This window comes from Beta vulgaris, chromosome 3 (genome assembly GCF_026745355.1).
Source record: "Beta vulgaris subsp. vulgaris cultivar EL10 chromosome 3, EL10.2, whole genome shotgun sequence".
In the NCBI taxonomy this organism is placed as follows: Eukaryota; Viridiplantae; Streptophyta; class Magnoliopsida; order Caryophyllales; family Amaranthaceae; genus Beta; species Beta vulgaris.
Window position 1 is genome coordinate 22,508,026 of NC_079204.1, and position 18,021 is coordinate 22,526,046.

General features: G+C 34.7%; 1 protein-coding gene across 3 annotated transcripts; it reads right to left on the bottom strand.

The window, feature by feature from the left end:
- Window positions 1-282: 282 nt before the first annotated feature.
- On the bottom strand, window positions 283-15,071 carry LOC104884274 (hypothetical protein). Of its 3 annotated transcripts, XR_788703.4 has the most exons (10): window positions 14,887-15,070; window positions 14,621-14,755; window positions 13,326-13,442; window positions 13,046-13,174; window positions 10,956-11,132; window positions 8,155-8,295; window positions 3,936-4,121; window positions 3,713-3,784; window positions 1,320-1,709; window positions 283-1,145 (listed from the first exon to the last, which is right to left on the bottom strand). XR_788703.4 is itself a non-coding variant. In XM_010668897.4 (9 exons), exons 1-9 carry the CDS (start codon window positions 15,016-15,018, stop codon window positions 1,560-1,562), a joined length of 1,239 nt encoding a protein of 412 aa, XP_010667199.1. In that variant the 5' UTR covers window positions 15,019-15,070; the 3' UTR covers window positions 283-1,559. The 3 variants fall into 3 exon arrangements, 2 of the variants coding, with proteins under 2 accessions (XP_010667199.1, XP_048497245.1); XM_010668897.4 differs by having other exon boundaries at window positions 283-1,709; XM_048641288.2 differs by lacking the exon at window positions 3,713-3,784 and having other exon boundaries at window positions 283-1,709; window positions 14,887-15,071.
- Window positions 15,072-18,021: the final 2,950 nt, after the last annotated feature.

Below are 18,021 nucleotides of genomic sequence, written 5' to 3' on the forward strand. Positions count from 1 at the left end.
TGTGTTGTGAAGGCGATCCATGTCTGTCGAGAGGGCATCCATGCTGCACATTAGTTGGCTAATTGAGGCGTTGATCAAGCTAATGATCTTGTTGTATTGGAGGAAGCTCCTCTTGATCTCCATAGGATTTTAGTTGATGATACTCGTGGTGTCAACTCCACGCTTAGTGCATTAGTGGGTTTGTTTTTGGTTTTTGACTTTTTTCTTTCTTTGTTGTTTGGTTTTTTTCTTATTTTTGGCCTTGTCTCTTTTGAATCAAAAAAGAATTATTGATCCTTCGTGGATATTAATCTTCATATATTATTTTGATATAAAAAGGTTTCCGAATTTTGTATTTTTCCTTCTCAAAGAAAAAGAAAAATCATCATAAATAATTATCATCATAATTCAGAAATCCTCTTCTTAGTTAACATACATCCTAATATAATTGGAAAACTAGCGAAAATGCAATTAGAAGTGCAGGCAATGTGACTTACGAATTTGTCCACCTGCTGCTGACCAGTGACCATGGCCTACGTGAAACTTTGCTACAAAAATAATACATTAGCTGTTGTTCTTCATGCACCAGCCCGTATGGCTGATTGCTTTCCAAGACTTTGTTGATGGCTTCTTCTGTGCTTATTACGTATCAGCCCCGTCTACAGCAAATTCATTGCTTCCGTCGCAAATCTGATCCTGTAAATTTCTTGCTTACTAATCGACTTCAAGTCTTCAACCCAAAACTCCATCATAAGCGTTCACTGGCTTCTGCAAGTCATAACCCAGAACTCCTAGCACCTCACATAGTCCCATTATTCAGCCCATCAAGTCATCTTAATAATTCGTGGAAGAGAACAATCAACAATGCATAGATAGGCTGCTTGTATAGTACTATATATTACCACCAGTTGAATAAACCCACAAAAACTCATATCCTTGGGATCTTTTGTTATAGACACTCAAAAATTTTAGTAGTGTGCTTAAATAATAAATACTATCTATTAAGGGAAATTCCAACATCAGTGAACGGGCTTCATGATATCCACCACCTATAATGGAAGACTTTGTATGAGAACTAGAACAAATCGTACAGTTTTTTTATCACATGATTACTTAGTGTCGGCCATTGCCATTTTGCTGTGCAGTTTAGGGAGCATTTGAAAATCCTGGACATCAAGCCAGAAACAATCAGTGTTAGACGAAGGTTAACCAGGGCAGGCATTGGCTGACATAAATTACATCATCAAAGCTAATCAAACTGCAATGGATTAGTCGTCATTGAAAAGAAGAGGATGCTGAAGGCCTCTTTAGTAACACTGCCACATTTGAAAAAGACTTACTTTTCCCACAAAAACCAATAATAGCTTGTTCATTCAAGCTGATGAGACCACTCTACTTCGAATGGTTGCCATGCTTTTTAAGTTTTAGCACCTCAAGGCGCGAGCTTGAAGCACCTCATTCTTGCTTTAGATCCATCCAGTAAAAATATAATGGCAGTAAGCCAAGACCAAAGTTAAAGACCCTTCAGAAGGAAAGGAGAGCGGAGATTGCTGCTTAGAGGAGAAAGATTGCGAGACTGATCAAACATGAACAACAGTAGAACCATTCAGCGACAAGGATGATCTGCAAGGGATGTTGTTGATTCTATTTTTCCGAAGAGAGTACGGATCTATTCCTGCCTTATGGGCAGCAATGACTCCTATAGCTTCCCAGTAATTTGAAACATTTACCTGCAGAAAAGATCAAACAATAGCCTGGTGGATTCTTGGAGATAGAAAATACTGAATAGTTACAAAAGGTTATTCTAATGTCAATCATGTTTTAATTCCAATAATTGAACATAATCAAATATTTCTTTTAACGAAAACAGGAGATGAGACTAAAACTAGGAAGGTACTTGTAGCTGCAGCTACACTACATATTGTGGAATTGTCGTAACCTGAAAAGCCTTAAAGCTGAAAGGGATGCTCAGCAGCTAAGGGTTGAGCTTGATCAAGTTTCTTCATAATAGAACAGAAAAGGAAGAACCATAACAATGAATTGAGTGCAAGCATGAGGTAAGGGCCAAAGGTACCAAAAATGTCCCCTCATGCATACTTATCCTTCTTCTATGTCGATTTCCTTCTCCTCATTTATCACTTAACTCATGACCCAACCCCTTTCAAGTTCCCTCAATGGTAACCAATGTCACCATTCTCTACCCTAATTTTCTTTTACTTATACCTTCATCATGTATTTTCTTACTTACCTAATTCTCAATTTCTACAATTATTGAGAATAAATTATTAAGTAATACCTAATCCTATTTAAATTCACATTTTATATTTTTTTATTAATGAGGAGACGATAAACTTAGAGGAATTTCGGGTTAGAATAAATAAAAAACACTAATGATATATGTAAAACGAAAAATGCGACAGATAGGAATATTATGTGAAAGAAAGGCAAGCATGAGCAAAAGGATCACAATTTGGGTCTATCTATAGAGAAATAAGCATTCAATTAACAAAAAGTCGTATTTTCCAGTGAAAATTAGTGGTTGCCTTGTTGTTATAGCTGAAAAACATGGCATGTAGAATCTGTATTTTAAAACCATTTGAAGCATCTTAGATGATCAATTAGCAAGGAAGACAATGGCCAAAGGGATGCTTGTCACAATCCCAGACCACCACATCCATACTGCAGCTTTTTGGTTTGTGACTACATAAATTTCACCAAATGAATGTTTTCAGAGAAGTGGAGAGAGAGTGCACTTCAAGAAAAGAGTCATCATTTGCTATTGCGCTAATATTAATTAGAGTAGGAACTTGAGTCCTTGACACTGAGCTTCTTCGAACTTGGTCTCAAGTAAATTCATTTTTCTGCTCTACTACAACCAAGTCATAGACAGAAAGAGACAAGAAAGCCGATTTCATACCAGCCAGAAACCTTTTTCCCTTGTTACCTTGAACAGATATGACAGATTTTATGCAATGCAATAAACTAGTGTTAACACATTTTGCCTTCCAATCCAAAAAGGAAAAGTATCTACAGTGCTCATACCATCATATACCATATATGTTCTTTATATTTCTTTGAATGAAAACCTTGAATATTTGTTTCTCCTAAGTCCTAACAGAAGGTCCCCTGATATGCTTCTAGTAATGAACAAAAGATATAAGGATTAATTTAAGGTTGAGATGCTATGTAAGACCTAAAAACTTTTCCCTCTACAAGGAACTAATTGTCAGAGAGTCATAAATCCAATTCCTCAAAATTAGCTAATTAAGGATTCACCATGGCAACACCAAACACACTACGGAATAGTTGCATCCTTCCATGTTCTTCTCAACACTTAATTTAAGTGGGGATTAAATGGAAAAATCATAATCAACTCTTATTTTAGGAAATATGGAAAAAAAAAAATCACACTATAGTATTGTGAAATTTTTTCAGGACGGAGAGGGGTACCTTACCGAACAGAGAATATTTTTGGAAATCACCAAATATACATGTCAAAAGCTACTTAGGTATAGACCTTTTTTGCCGGTTAGTTGGTTTTCAGCATTTAGCCATTGGCTTGCTTGACTAGCTATTAGTATTGGTTATTCAAATCATTCGCTATTCCATATCAGTAAATTCATTAAAAGCAGTCTCTCTAATTGACAAGTGCATTTCAATTCTCATAATAAAAAGTACCTTGAAAGAGAAAGATAATAGATGCAAAAAGATCAGCAAATCAAGTACTGCATACCGTTTCAATATGGAGTCTGTCAGGTGTGTCAATGAGAACAGTCGTATTCTCTTCAACAGCAATTATAAGTGGCTGTATAAAGTCACGGTTAGCAGCAAATTTAGGTGTTCTGACCACCAATCAGGTTTAACAGAAGAACTTGGTAATACACCACACACAAAAACTAATAAAGATCCTTGTCTTTGGATGAGTTTGAATAATTATGATCTAGCTTAGTTCATACCTTGTTTTTTTTCTTTTTTGCAAAAGAAAGGACACCATTTCCTGCACAAGCATCTATAGGGAGGATGACACTATCAACATCATTTGCAAAAATGCAGCCGTTGTCTCTTGCATCTGAGTTGGTAACCAAATACTGTGGTGCATTACTAAGCCCAGCAAGCACGCATGGCAAGAATGTGTATCCAATCTGTTAAATAGAAATCTATAAATAGACTTTCATCAACAAATATGAAGGGAAATAATATAAAAAAACAATACTGATTTGTGGGGCCAAAACCATAGAAAATTGCACAGCATAGAAAAGAATTTGTAGAGTTCCCCTGGTCTTTTCACAATCTCATCCTTTGCAAGAATGACAATTAGCTTAGTCACATTACTCACATATGGTAACAAGGAGAGGGGGCTGGTAACTTGTCACTGGTCACTATGTTCTTGGGACCAAAGACTCAATTTAGTAAGCAAAGGTGGGATTATTCCTGAATAATCCAAAGGTCGGATTATTTTTGGCAGATCGGCCAAAGGTGGGATTATTCCTGTCCAATTTTCCTGTTATAATATAGAAAGGGAAACTGACAAGGAGGAATTAAAGGTATCCATTAAATTGTTTAGTCAAAAGCATCATATAAATGTGTGGCATGCAATTCAATTGTGATGTACTCACATTCCAAAAGTCATATAGAATTATTGAAAGTGCATTTGCTTTCCTGTTCTATTTATCGTAATTATAGTGTGTGCCTACATTCCTTCTAAGGAACTGGTATCACAGCCACCTTAAAGAACATGGAAAAAAAAAATGTCCTAGCTTTCCAATATCCAAGACGCACAAAAGAAATTATGATAAGCGATCACTTATTCACTTAGGATGAAAACAATTGTTTGCTCACAAGGAATTTAAGAGATTATTGGGAAATGTTATACTAAGCCTCTGAAGATGGGGCAACAGCAAACCAAACTCAGAAAGAAGCTTTTGGGAAAGAGTTCAAGAAGACCAAAATGCACTAATACTCATCCATCATGATGATATATTTGAGAAACTTGCCAACAATTTCCAAACAACCATGAGATACTTTTCAAAATTCTTTCGAGGGAGTAAGTAGAGTAGAAAAGGTTTGCCTTCAAACTCTAAGGGGAGACTGAAAAACTTGAGATATGAGACAAAGAATTCATCTCCAAATTATTATGGGAGTGATGTTGTACCAAAGGAACAGACTTGGTGAATTAATACAAGATTCTTGCATAGTTGAAAAAAGATTACATTCACTTAAGTTTAATTTCAACCACATAGTAGTTGCTATTGAAGAGGCAAATACATACATATTCTATGACTATTGATGAGTTAAATGGCTGTCTTTGATTCCATGAACAAAGTGTAGTAAATATAGCTCTGCAAAAACAGAAGATGAATAACAATGTGGGCCAAAAAGATTAATGTGATAGGAAGCTGTGACATGTTAGACACACTGTCTTAGAAGCAAAAATCGCCCCGACTATGGTACAATCGGAAGAGGCGTTGCCCCCCAAGATTTCACACAGCTATTCCCCTTAATGTGCACTCAAATAAGGGAAATCTATACTAATTTATTAAAAGGCGTTCCTAAGAACATATATGTGCCACGTGTCACCCTCCCTCATCCAATAACATTATATCCACGTCTTTCTCATATAGTAAAAAAAAAAGAATAATTGATTACGTAAAGATTCGAACCCATAACCTCAAGTATGAAACTAAGAAATCCAACCATTACTCCACCATACCATTATTGATTTTGTAATCAAAATTAATGATGACATATGAATGGAAAACGTTTGAAATACATATAATGAATAAGATGATTTTTTTAAATGAGTATGAGAATACTTATTTAACTACTAATAAATTGTAGCAAAGAGAAAATCCGGGGCATCGCCCGGGCCTAAATACTAGTTAGGAACTCATAATAATGCTCTGAACTAGAGAGAGAAAATCAGAAAAGAAGAGAGGAAGATGATAATGTTTTCTGTGTTTTTTTCAGCAAAACACTTGTTTTAAAGCCAAAAACAAACTGTAACTGAAGAGAGATTTTAGGAGAGAAATCTGCCAAATTAAATCTGTCAAATTAAACAAGAAAATTAATCCATAAAAGCTCTCTGTATTTAAGGAAAGAAATCAGATTTGGAGGAGAAAAATAAGCAACTGTTACAGCACATTTAAAACGGAGTGGAATAGACTTTGTAACTGAAAAGCTTCATAAGTCTGAACTCTCAGATACATCATGGCCCTATTAGTCTATACCACATCTTCCATTTGCATTATATCCAACACAAAGGATTAAAGAAGGCAAAAAAAGGGATGACCAACAAGTGTTGCAAGCAATATTCTCTCTTGATAATGAGGGAATGGGCGTGCGAAGGAAGAGGGAGAGATGAACAAAACTCCATATTTCTATAGAGGTGAAACTTCTACTAGAGGTTGTGCCTAATGGATAAGGTAAATAAATAATAATAATAATAATAATAAAGCTAATTTTGAATGCTATAATAGTGGAAAATATGGCCAGTTATAAGAGGAATGCTATGCGAAAAAAGGTGCAAGAAGACACAAATCTTATTGAAGACACCGAAGAGGTAACCATGTTGTTAGCTCTTAAAGTGGAAGAAAAGAAAGGTGAAAATTCTACATGGTACCTTGATAGTGGGACAAGTGACCATATGACAGGAGATAAAAGTACATATGTGGATCATGATACTTCTGTGACTGGTAATGTGACTTTTGGCTGTGAATCAAAGATAAGATTGAAGGAAAATGTAAAATCAACGATCCTAATTGAACAGAAAGACCACTAGTTACTTCTTGAAGTTAATTATATTCCTAACTTAAGAAGTAACATCTTGAATTTAGGATAGCTCCTATAGGTCAACAGTTGCAAAATTTTAATGGAAGGACAAAAGTTATGGCTTCATGAGAAGTCCAAACTTACAGCTACAATGTCTATGACGAAGAGTAGAATGTTGTTAATAAATCTACAGATGCTTGGACCAATATGTTTGATGACTTGTGTTTAAGATCCTTGTTGGAAGTGGCACATGAGGTTTGGACACCTTCATATTCAAGGACTTAAAGAGCTTGGACACAAGCAAACAGTAAGAGGAATATCTGGAAATGATCATCCTAATCAATTTTGTGACGCAATAAAAACTTTGGCAACTTAAGATCTTATTATATTTTTTTGCGAGAAACAACCTTATCCTATTTTCCGGCATTGACTCACCAGTTTCTAGTGTTGACCCAGTTGAATCCCCCATGTGCTCTAGCTCTACACCTGCATCAGATTTTTACACTCTTTTGAGGAAATAAAAAGGAGGGGAAAGGGTTGGAAAAGGAAAAACCCGATGCACATACAATGTCGATAGAAAAGAGTACTATATAAAAGCCTGAAAATCAGTGGGTCAACGTCGGAAAACCGATAGGTCAACGCCTGTAATCGGGTAAGATTGTATTTCGCAAAAGAATAAAATTATAAGGTCTCAAGTTACTAAAAAAAATTATAAAAGATTCTTTCTCACAAAAAGTGGTATATAAAAGGTCTTATTTGACAAATTATCCTTAAAGATACTAAAGCATCTTTGATGAGGAAGATAATATAAGAGATGCTATTATTACAAGAAAAGAAGAGATTGTTAAGCAGAGGGAAAGGGTGTCAATTAGATTGTTTAGTTAATTTTTTTTTTTTTTTTGAAGGAATAGATTGTTTAGTTAATAGCATTATATAAATGGGTAGTGTAATGATGTAATTACATTAAAAAAATATATGTAGAATCACTGAAAGTGCAGTGCATTTGTATTCCTCTTCTATTTATTGTATGATATTATAGTGAATGCATACATTACTTCTAACAAGGATGTATTATTTCATTTGAGGTGAAAGTTTTTACTAATACGTTGGGCAAAGAATGACTACGACTGAAGCGGCAGTTTGAGACCATGTCTCATACACTCCATACAAATTCACTACTATTAATGTCACTTATTACTGTCTACAAACATGTCGTAAGAGTCCAGCCACAACAATAAAGAGAAGCCCACGTTGAATAGCCATAACACAAATAGGCATAGATATGATTCATATGAAGACACAACTTGGGCATCAGGTTTATACTACCAGCTATTCAGTAAACACAAATGTATTTGGGGATGGAGCCCATAAAATGTATTAAAGGAAAGCTTAAAGAATAGAGATCACCTCTTCAGCAGCTGATTTGGGAGAAACTGATTGGTTTAATGGAACAGGTAATAGAGCCGGAGCATGTGCACAAGGAATTTGGAATTCTTTCACAACAAGATGACTTATAATAGCCTCCACTCCTGCCAAGGTATCAACTCCCTGCATTGTTCAGAGAGACTGATTAGCTATCTCAAAAGCAGATCAGGATACACACATGACACACACAAATGCACGCACCCACCCACCCATCCAATCCCCCCCTCCCCCACACGCACACACACACGCACATGTGCACACACACACGACCACACACACACGACCACACACACGACCACACACACACACACACACACACACACACACACACACACACACACACCACACACACACACACACACACACACACACACACACACACGACCACACACACACGACCACACACACACGACCACACACACACACACACACACACACACACACACACACACACACACACACACACACACACACACACACACACACACACACACACACACACACCCACACACACACACACACACACACACACACACACACACAACACACACACACACACACACACACACACACACACAACACACACACACACACACACACACACACACACACACACACACACAACACACACACCACACACACACACACACACACACACACACACACACACACACACACACACACACACACACACACACACACACACACACACAACACACCACACACACACACACACACACACACACACACACACACACACACACACACACACACACACACAAGACTATATGAAAGAGGGAGAGAGAATAAAAGGTCACCATCACGACTATATGAAAGAGGGAGAGAGAACAAAAGGTCACCATCATATAGAAGTTATAATTCCCTTGATGCAACATATTATCACTTATCCATTAATACAGAGGTAAAAGGTCAAAAACATTCATGACGGATGAATATGTTTCACTAAGGTATCTTTTTTGTAATCATGGATCATCCTCTTTACAACTGCAAAGGGCACAGCCACACATTTTATAACGGATGGATATGTTCCACTAACGTGTCTTTTGTGTTAATCATTCTTTAATTATGGACCATCCTCTTTACAACTGCAAGGGTACAGCCACACACATTTTACTATATGAACTACGAGACATCAGCAAAAATTCTCATGAGAGGCACATCAAAAACCGTATTGCAGGATACATGGTAGGTAGCTATGAAATAGTCAGATTTATAAAAACGAAGTAGATTTCAATTAGAAATAAGGACTTCAAAATTTGGTTGCATTTTAGTTGACTATTTTGATATGCTTTATGAGTATCGTTCGATACTTCAGTTAATTAGTATTAAGATACAAACTTATGACAAGGTAACTTTAGGCTGATAACTCTTATAGGGAAAAGTATCTCATTGAAGCAACGACAAGTATCCTTATATTGTTCAAAATAAAGGTTCAAACTATCCAAGGGTATGAAGCATTTGACTAATATAGGAATAAAAAAAGAGCTTAACTTAATATTCCAGATTGCAGATTCCAAGTGATGCCAATTCAGTAGGAACAAGTATGAGAACGGAATCAACATGCTTGTTCTTAATGTAAGGATGGGAAACGTTTATTGGCAATAGGTTTTAGGCTTAGCTCATCTTTTTCTTGTAAGTAAACCGAAGTGTTCCAAGTGTTCTCTGAGTAGGCTTACTTTTGTTCGAAATTGGATCTAGCTTTTGAAGCTTCACATGGAAAGAGAGAATAATGGTGCTAAATCACCTAATCAGTTCAATGGCAATTAGAAACTTCATACTATGATATCAGGAACTTTTTCAAAAAAATTCTACTAATTGTTTATGCGTTAGAACCTGCAAGTCATTCTCTAACACAGTTAAGTTTTTCTAAAAAAATTCTACTAATTGTTTATGCGTTAGAACCTGCAAGTCATTCTCTAACACAGTTAAGTTTTTCTAGTTACCTCCTCATGATATATCTTGTGTTACATAAGACATAGATGTTCAGAATCACGGACATGAACTTTTGACTAAGAGCTGCTTCTTCTTTCCCTCTTTCTTTCTCTTCATTTGTGTCAGATAGAGAAAGAGATGCTAATGGAGGACAAGAGAAAGAATGAAAATTGTAAATTTAGGAAACATCTTTTATTTTCTCCTCATTTCACATCAGATGGTGAGATAGGGATAAGAATTGATAGCCAGTGATGGAAATAAAATATTGAAGATAGTTATTTGAAATAAAGGTAGTTCTTTTTATTTGTGTAGGTATTAAGTATCATAACTCTTATACATATTGAAATTGAGAATGTAGGAGTATTGCAGCCAGATTTTATCTGATATTCAAGATGGAATTAGAGTGACCAGTTCCCTTATTGTTTTACATGACTTTTAGGGTCAGATTAGTGAGTATATACAGATGAGTCGTGTCCTTCCCCATCAGTTTCTCCTCTACCCCGTCTATTCTCCTTATCCTCTTCTTTCTTTCCCTAGATTCTCATTCCACTGATTCTCTACTAATTCCTTCTGTGATCTCCATCACATTATCAGTGAGCCCAATCTATCCACATATTAAGATACTCACGAACATGTATCACAATTTCAAATCTAGAAGCTAATTACTATTAGCAACAATGAAGTATTAGAAGCTTAAAAATTAGCCGTCAATTGAAATACTATACATTATCAAGTAAAATCAAGTAATTATGAAAGAATTTTACAAGCTAAGAAGAAGACAAATGCTAGTGCAAATAAAGGGACAACAAGCACTTAAATACGGGACATACAATTCCTTGACGATAATCATGCATGCTATTTTCATCATCATCAGGAAAGCGTCCAACAACAGCAACAGCGTTCACTTGTGATCGATCCACCAAACTCTGTACAGCTCGTAGCAGTGAATCAGGATGCTTAATCCTTCCAGTTGACTGCCCAGTCTTTGGATCAATCCACTTTTCCACCTATACAAAATACACTTTTAAACTCTAGCAGACAAATATATGATAATACCTAGTAGGAAATTTTGTCACGTCATTTCTGAGTAGATAGTAAAGGAAATTAAGATAAAGCACGTGAAGATTGATCATGATGAAGAGAAAAGAGAGAAAATGGGTTTATGGGAAGTACTCCCTCTGATTTTTATCGAGTACGACATCTTGTTTTTCACCTAGACCAAGAAAAAACTGAAGAGGTAGCGAGAAGAAATTGAAATAGAGAGAGAGAGAGTTGGTGGCTCGTGTTAATTGTCCTTTCTAGGGTGAGATGTCCCTTTCCCATGTGGGCCAAAGTCTCATCTAAGTCAAACTGGTGAAATATTCCAATCAAAAAAAAAAAACATCCCTAAAGGCAAAATATCCCAATTAACAAAGTTCAAAAAAGACGGTGGAGCAAATTGAAAATAACTATTCCCTCGAATTCGAACTATAGGCATGTAAATCTTTTGCATTTTACTATAAGTCACTTCACAAAACCAATACATACCTTTATGCTTTGTTGTTAATTTTACGTTTCTTTTCTTCTTCCTACAATCATATAATGAAGAATTTAATGTAAGGGCATAATAGAAAATTTGTTGAAGACTATGGAGGATTAATAGTGAAACTAGACGAGATATATCTTCTAGGTACATAACTATCGTAACCAGACACTTTCCTAGTACTATAATTTCAACCTTCTAGGAAACAACACGAAATAACTATTTGGATACAAAGAGACAATCGATTTAGGTTGTTTATCTAAATCAATGAAAAATAATTCTGCTTAAAGTGAAAAATAATCATCACAAAATCACATATGTCCCAAGTTCTCCATTTATCGAGTGAAAGGAGTGTCTCTCTTAGTTAAAGTGATATTTTAATCTCATAATTATCACATAAGTAGTGTTGCATAATTTACTAATAAATAAACAAGCAAAGCCATGCAAAACCACACATTAACATGAAGCAATGCAACCATTAACTCGAAGGCGTGGAAGAGATTGATTCTTATCAAACGGTCATGTAGAAAAGAAATTTTCCTGGAAACTTCTGGGCTTGGCTCTTGATCATGCGAGCACATCCAATCATACAGCCCCAAAAGCAGTCCCAAACTTAGATTTTTTGCTATATCCACATCTCTTGTATACGTAAATTGCTTTTAAGCTCAACTCAAAGCGACACTCATGCAACAAGACTGTGTGTGAAACACGAACACTCACTTATACTATAAATGTTCCAACACGATTAACCCTCTCCTTTTCCAACTCTAGTAAATTAATGCCCTAGAATTTTACACATCCTACATTTTGAAATACAGCGGATGGAACTTGACATGTTTTTGGTGCTTTTTATTTTTTTTTTTTTTGAAGTGAGTTTTTTTGGTGCTTTAGGAGATAAGGAGTAACTCAATACCTAGGGCTGCTGAAAAAGAATTTTACTCAATATAAGGACAATGATGAGAATTCGTGGTAAAATATTTCAGACATAAAAGAATTGAGCTGCTATTTTTATTCCTATATGACATGTCTATTAGTCAATCATTGATACATAGTTTATCATAGAATAAATGATGTTTCACAAGCTTCATGAAAGATCCCAACAGAGATCTCTGCATAAAACTCTATAAGACCTCCTTAATAAAGAGTCAAAAAGAGACGCAAGTCATGCAACTACAAAATTAATAAAAATTAAATTAGGTGAAGAAACAGACATGTAATGTATCAATTTACAAGTTTTTGACCTATTTCACTGTTCCAATATAAAGTATAAACTCAATATTCTAACCTTTTTCAACCTGGCCCACATTTCCTTTCCCAGTCACTGTAATTCCTTCTTTATTGCAGGCACATTTTATAGAAGTGATATACTCTGTATGGCATTTTTTAAGAATATTTTACCTCTAGAGGCTGGTCTGTGACAGTATATTCTAGAACTGGCAATCCAAGGGAAGCTCTTGCAGCATCTGCAACCTGCAAATGGCGCATACGAAGTTCCATTTCTATGGCAGCATCCAGAACCAGTCCCACCTGTTTACATGCAAAAATTAGCGTGAATTTCATGCTGCGATAGAAGCCATATATGCAGTGAGAACAGCAACCATGTCGCTGTCATTTTGCGTACACTTTTGTAATGTCAGTGCTTGGGAAACAAAGGTGGAAATAGCTATTAAATGCACACCCTATTTTGATGAACTGGCTCAAGTGCCCATGCGCCTTTAGCAAACTGGTCCAGAGCATAACCTTCCACATATAATGTATTTGGCATGGGCCAGTAAAGCATGGCTGCATTTAGAGCCTGTAGACATAAATTTAGAGAAACAGATAAGCAACTGAGCTCTTTACTGTGAATTTAGTTCCCATCAAATTTCTGGAGGATAGTCTATCACACGATCCTAATATTCACACCATCCCTTATGAATGTATCAAAATGGAGCTAGCATCTCTGTTTGAGTAATTTTTTCCTCCCTACTTTTTTCTCATATTGTGGCCCACAAACACCCCCCCACTTAATTCCCTCTACTTCTCCACTATCCGTAATCACCATGTAATATGGAGTAAAGTTTACTCAAGACAGCTAGAGTATACAAGAGTAGGGTCACACCTCAAACCTAATAAATGCTAATCTTTGCAAAAACTGGACTATTTTTATTCTTATCTGTGGCATGCTGAAATTAAGCCTATGTAAAACATAATTAGACTTTCTCAGATCTCAATTTCACCGTAAATTAGGAGTTTCAAGTACTTGGAAATCATGGTTACCTTGAAATACTTAAATTGTGAATTACACAAAACTATAACTTAAGCACATTTATGTGTAAATAAAAAATATGTCTGTGATCAAATGATGATGGAAAACTGGATATCTTCTATTAAGATCTGTTAGGACTTTCGACTTTTCGAGGTGTTACTAAATGATAATGTATATGGATAAACACATGCTTAAAGAAAAAACTTCGTTGTCATAGACATGGACATGCGACTTCCTACAAAATTACACAAAATTATCATTGAGTACCATCATTCAAGGTCACATACAAACTGTGTGAGAGATAAACTCGAAAAACACTTTAACATGTATCAGACATAATTCATAGGGAAAGAATACATTTTCCGATTTGATACATGCAGGCCTAAGGACTATGGCCTGTTCTTTTGGACTGAATTAATGGAAATTTAGTTGAGATCAATTAAGTTTAGACAAATTCAAATAAGTTCATCAAATTCATTTCAGATCAATCCAGTTCACATCAATACAGTTCAATTCAGTTCAGATCAATACACTTCAATTCAGTTTAGACAAATTCAGTTGAGTTCGGACAAATTCAATTGAGTTCATACAAGTTCAGTTCACTTGGGTCAAAATGAACAGGTCCTAAGAATAAGCAACAAAACATAGTACTACTTCCTAAAATAGGCATAAAATAAGGGGCTTATGACAAAATCACACGTGAATCGAAAGAGATAGAAGACTACGTTAGGGTGAGAAATAAGGCAATCAACGACAGAAGCGAGTGCGCGCGCTACCGGTAAAGCGTCGCCGGCGTAACCACCAATGGCCGCGCCAACTCCAGTCGGCACGATCATCACGCTCGTATACGGCCTCTTGAACTGTATCATTTTAATTAAAATCAAGCAAATTGAGTTCAGATTAACGAAATTGATTTGAGTAAAAATTAAAGCAATAAATGAATGAATGGTGAATATAATCTCATAATTGAAGCTTAATTTAAGAAGCTAACCTTGTTGGATGAATTGGAGCAGGAAACTACATTTGGAAGATTCAAAAATGGTGATTTTCGGAAATTAGAGAGGATTGGGAATTGAGGAGTGGATAACGTAAAGCTGGGGTTGGGTTGTAGAAGAAGCGCCATTTTCTGTTTTCTTCAGTGTCTTTGGAGGTGGTTAGTCGTTCTCTATTTTGTGACGAGAAAGTATAGTCCCATATTCGGTATGGGACAACTTTTCCCATATCAGTTATTTGATATGATTTAATAGCGAACTGATATGATTTGATGTAGCCCGGATATGATTTAAGATTTCAACTAGCAAGCTCCTCAAATTTTTTTTATATAATTTTTTAATACTACTTTTGTCATAAAAATTACATAAATGCCATGGTATTGGCACATACCTGGTATGGAAATATCATTGCTCGTGACGTGACTTGGTTTAAGCCCAAGTTGTTAATCATAACTCATAAGTTCAAAGTATAAGTGGTAGATTAACCTTCAAAGTTGTACGTTGCTAAATATGTCAAAGATATTTAGGTGCATAAAAAAAAAATTAATGGAACAAAGTATATTAATTTTAACTATTACATTACATGGAATTCATAAGAATAATTTTAGGGTGCATTCTATTCAACTTATTGGCCCTGAACTTATTGGACCTTATCTGAACTGAACTTATTGAACCTGAACTGAACTTATTGGAACTTATTAAACCTGATTGGACCTGATTCAACTTATTGGACCTGGTTGAACCTGATTGGAACTTATTGGACCTTATTGGAACTTATTGACCTTATGGAAACTTATTAGACCTTATTGGCCCTGATTGAAACTTATTAGACCTTATTGGACCTGATTGAAACTTATTTGACCTTATTGGACCTGATTGAAACTTATTTGACCTTATTAGACAAAAACATTGACCATGAATAACATAAATATTACCACTAACGTAAATACGACCCCTCAAAATTTTTTATGAAGTAATAATTATTATAATTCGTCCTTTAAAAAATAATGATTATTAATTATCTCTTATGATAATTAATTTAACAAAAAAAATTTACTATTTATATATTTGCCTATACATAACTTTCACCACTAATATATATCTAATAGTCTTGTTTTGATTTTACAAAACACTTGTAGAAAATCAAAAATTAATTAACATTTATTGCTAACAAGTTAAAATTGACACATATAAAAAATTCTCACTTCACTTTCACTAATGTGAAGTTAAGTAGATAGCATTAACTCCTTCCTTCATTTCTTAAGGAAGTGCACATGACACAGCGGTTTTGAGGCATTGTTTAAGCGATCCTAATATGGGATTCCACCACCCACCTCCAGATATCATATTATTGTTGTTAACTATTTGAAGCATTTTACTATGATTATAAATTATCTTTTTTGCACTAACAGGAAAATATTATTTGGTTGACTCTGGATATCCAAATTCTACCGGGTATTTGAGTCCATATCAAGAGAAAGGTTTGAGAGTTCATACTCCTGAAGTTAGAAATGGTCCTCCACCAAAGGGAAAGTTAGAACATTTTAATTATTGACATTCTTCATTACGTGGGATTGTTGAAAGAATTTTTGGTGTCCTAAAAAATAGATGGAAGATTCTAAGAATGATGCCGAAGATGGATGATGCTTACCAGTTGGCTATCATCGTGGCAACATGCACGCTACATAATTTTATTCGTTTACATGATTTAGGGATTCCAGTTTCGCAATTTGACTGACAAGACGAGAACAAAGAATATGGAGATAACTCGGGCGAAAATTGCAGATGAAATATGGTTGGATGTTGGTGAAGAAAATGTATTGATTGAAGAGGATGATGTAGAAGATGAAGAAAGATACTCCAGTGATGATAATGAAGCTATCAATTGATAACATTTATATCTTTCATTGTTATTAGTAACGAAAACATGTTATCTCTAGTTATTTAAAGACGAATTGCAAAATATTGTAATTATAATTATTATTATTATTGTTAACCTTAATTATTTGACCATGATTATAATATTATATAATAGCAATATGAATAATCAAATAATAGACAATAATACAAGTATAATATTATACATTGTGGTACTTTAATAAAAAATTCTAATATTAACATAATCAGCTAATAGTAATATGAATAATAAAAGAATAGACATAATACAAATAAATAATAAAATAATAAACATAATACAAATAAATAATAAAATAATAGACACTAATACAAGTATAATACTATATAATCATTGTGGTACTTTAATTAAAATTCTAATAATAACATAATCAGCTAATAGTGAAGAAATTATGAATAACAAAATAATGGACAATAATACAAATGTTTATCAAACATTGACTATTTGGACCTTATTAGACCTTATTAGACCTGATTGGAACTTATTGCACCTTATTAGTCCTGATTGGAACTTATTGCACCTGATTGGAACTTATTGCACCTGATTGGAACTTATTGGACCTTATTGGAACTTATTGCCCTTATCAGACCTTATTGCAACTTATCTGAACTTATTGGACCTGAAACTTAATTTTTTAAATTGAGCAGAACGCACCCTTAGGGTGCGTTCTATTCAACTTATTGGCCCTGAACTTATTGGACCTTATCTGAACTGAACTTATTGGAACTTATTAAACCTGATTGGACCTGATTCAACTTATTGGACCTGATTGAACCTGATTGGAACTTATTGGACCTTATTAAAACTTATTGACCTTATTGAAACTTATTAGACCTTATTGGCCCTGATTGAAACTTATTAAACCTTATTGGACCTGATTGAAACTTATTAGACCTTATTGGACCTGATTGAAACTTATTTGACCTTATTAGACAAAAAAATTGATCATTAATAACATAAATATCACCACTAACGTAAATACTACCCCTCAAAATTTTTTATGGAGTAATAATAATTATTGTAATTCGTCCTTTAAAAAATAATAATTATTAATTATCTCTCATGATAATTAATTTAACAAAAAAAATTACTATTTAGGCCTATACATAACTTTCACCACTAATATATCTAATAGTCTTGTTTTGATTTTATAAAACACTAGTAGAAAAGCAAAAATTTTAATATGAATAATAAAATAATAGACATAATACAAATAAAT

Bases quoted from the DNA above. Each gene is read 5' to 3' on its own strand.
- LOC104884274 (XM_010668897.4), bottom strand. From the start codon at position 15,018: ATGGCGCTTCTTCTACAACCCAACCCCAGCTTTACGTTATCCACTCCT. The intron at 4,122-8,154 runs GTGATCTCTATT...TCTATTTAACAG, and splicing joins CCAAATCAGCTGCTGAAGAG to ATTGGATACACATTCTTGCC. The intron at 1,710-3,712 runs GTATGCAGTACT...TCTTTTCTGCAG, and splicing joins ACAGACTCCATATTGAAACG to GTAAATGTTTCAAATTACTG.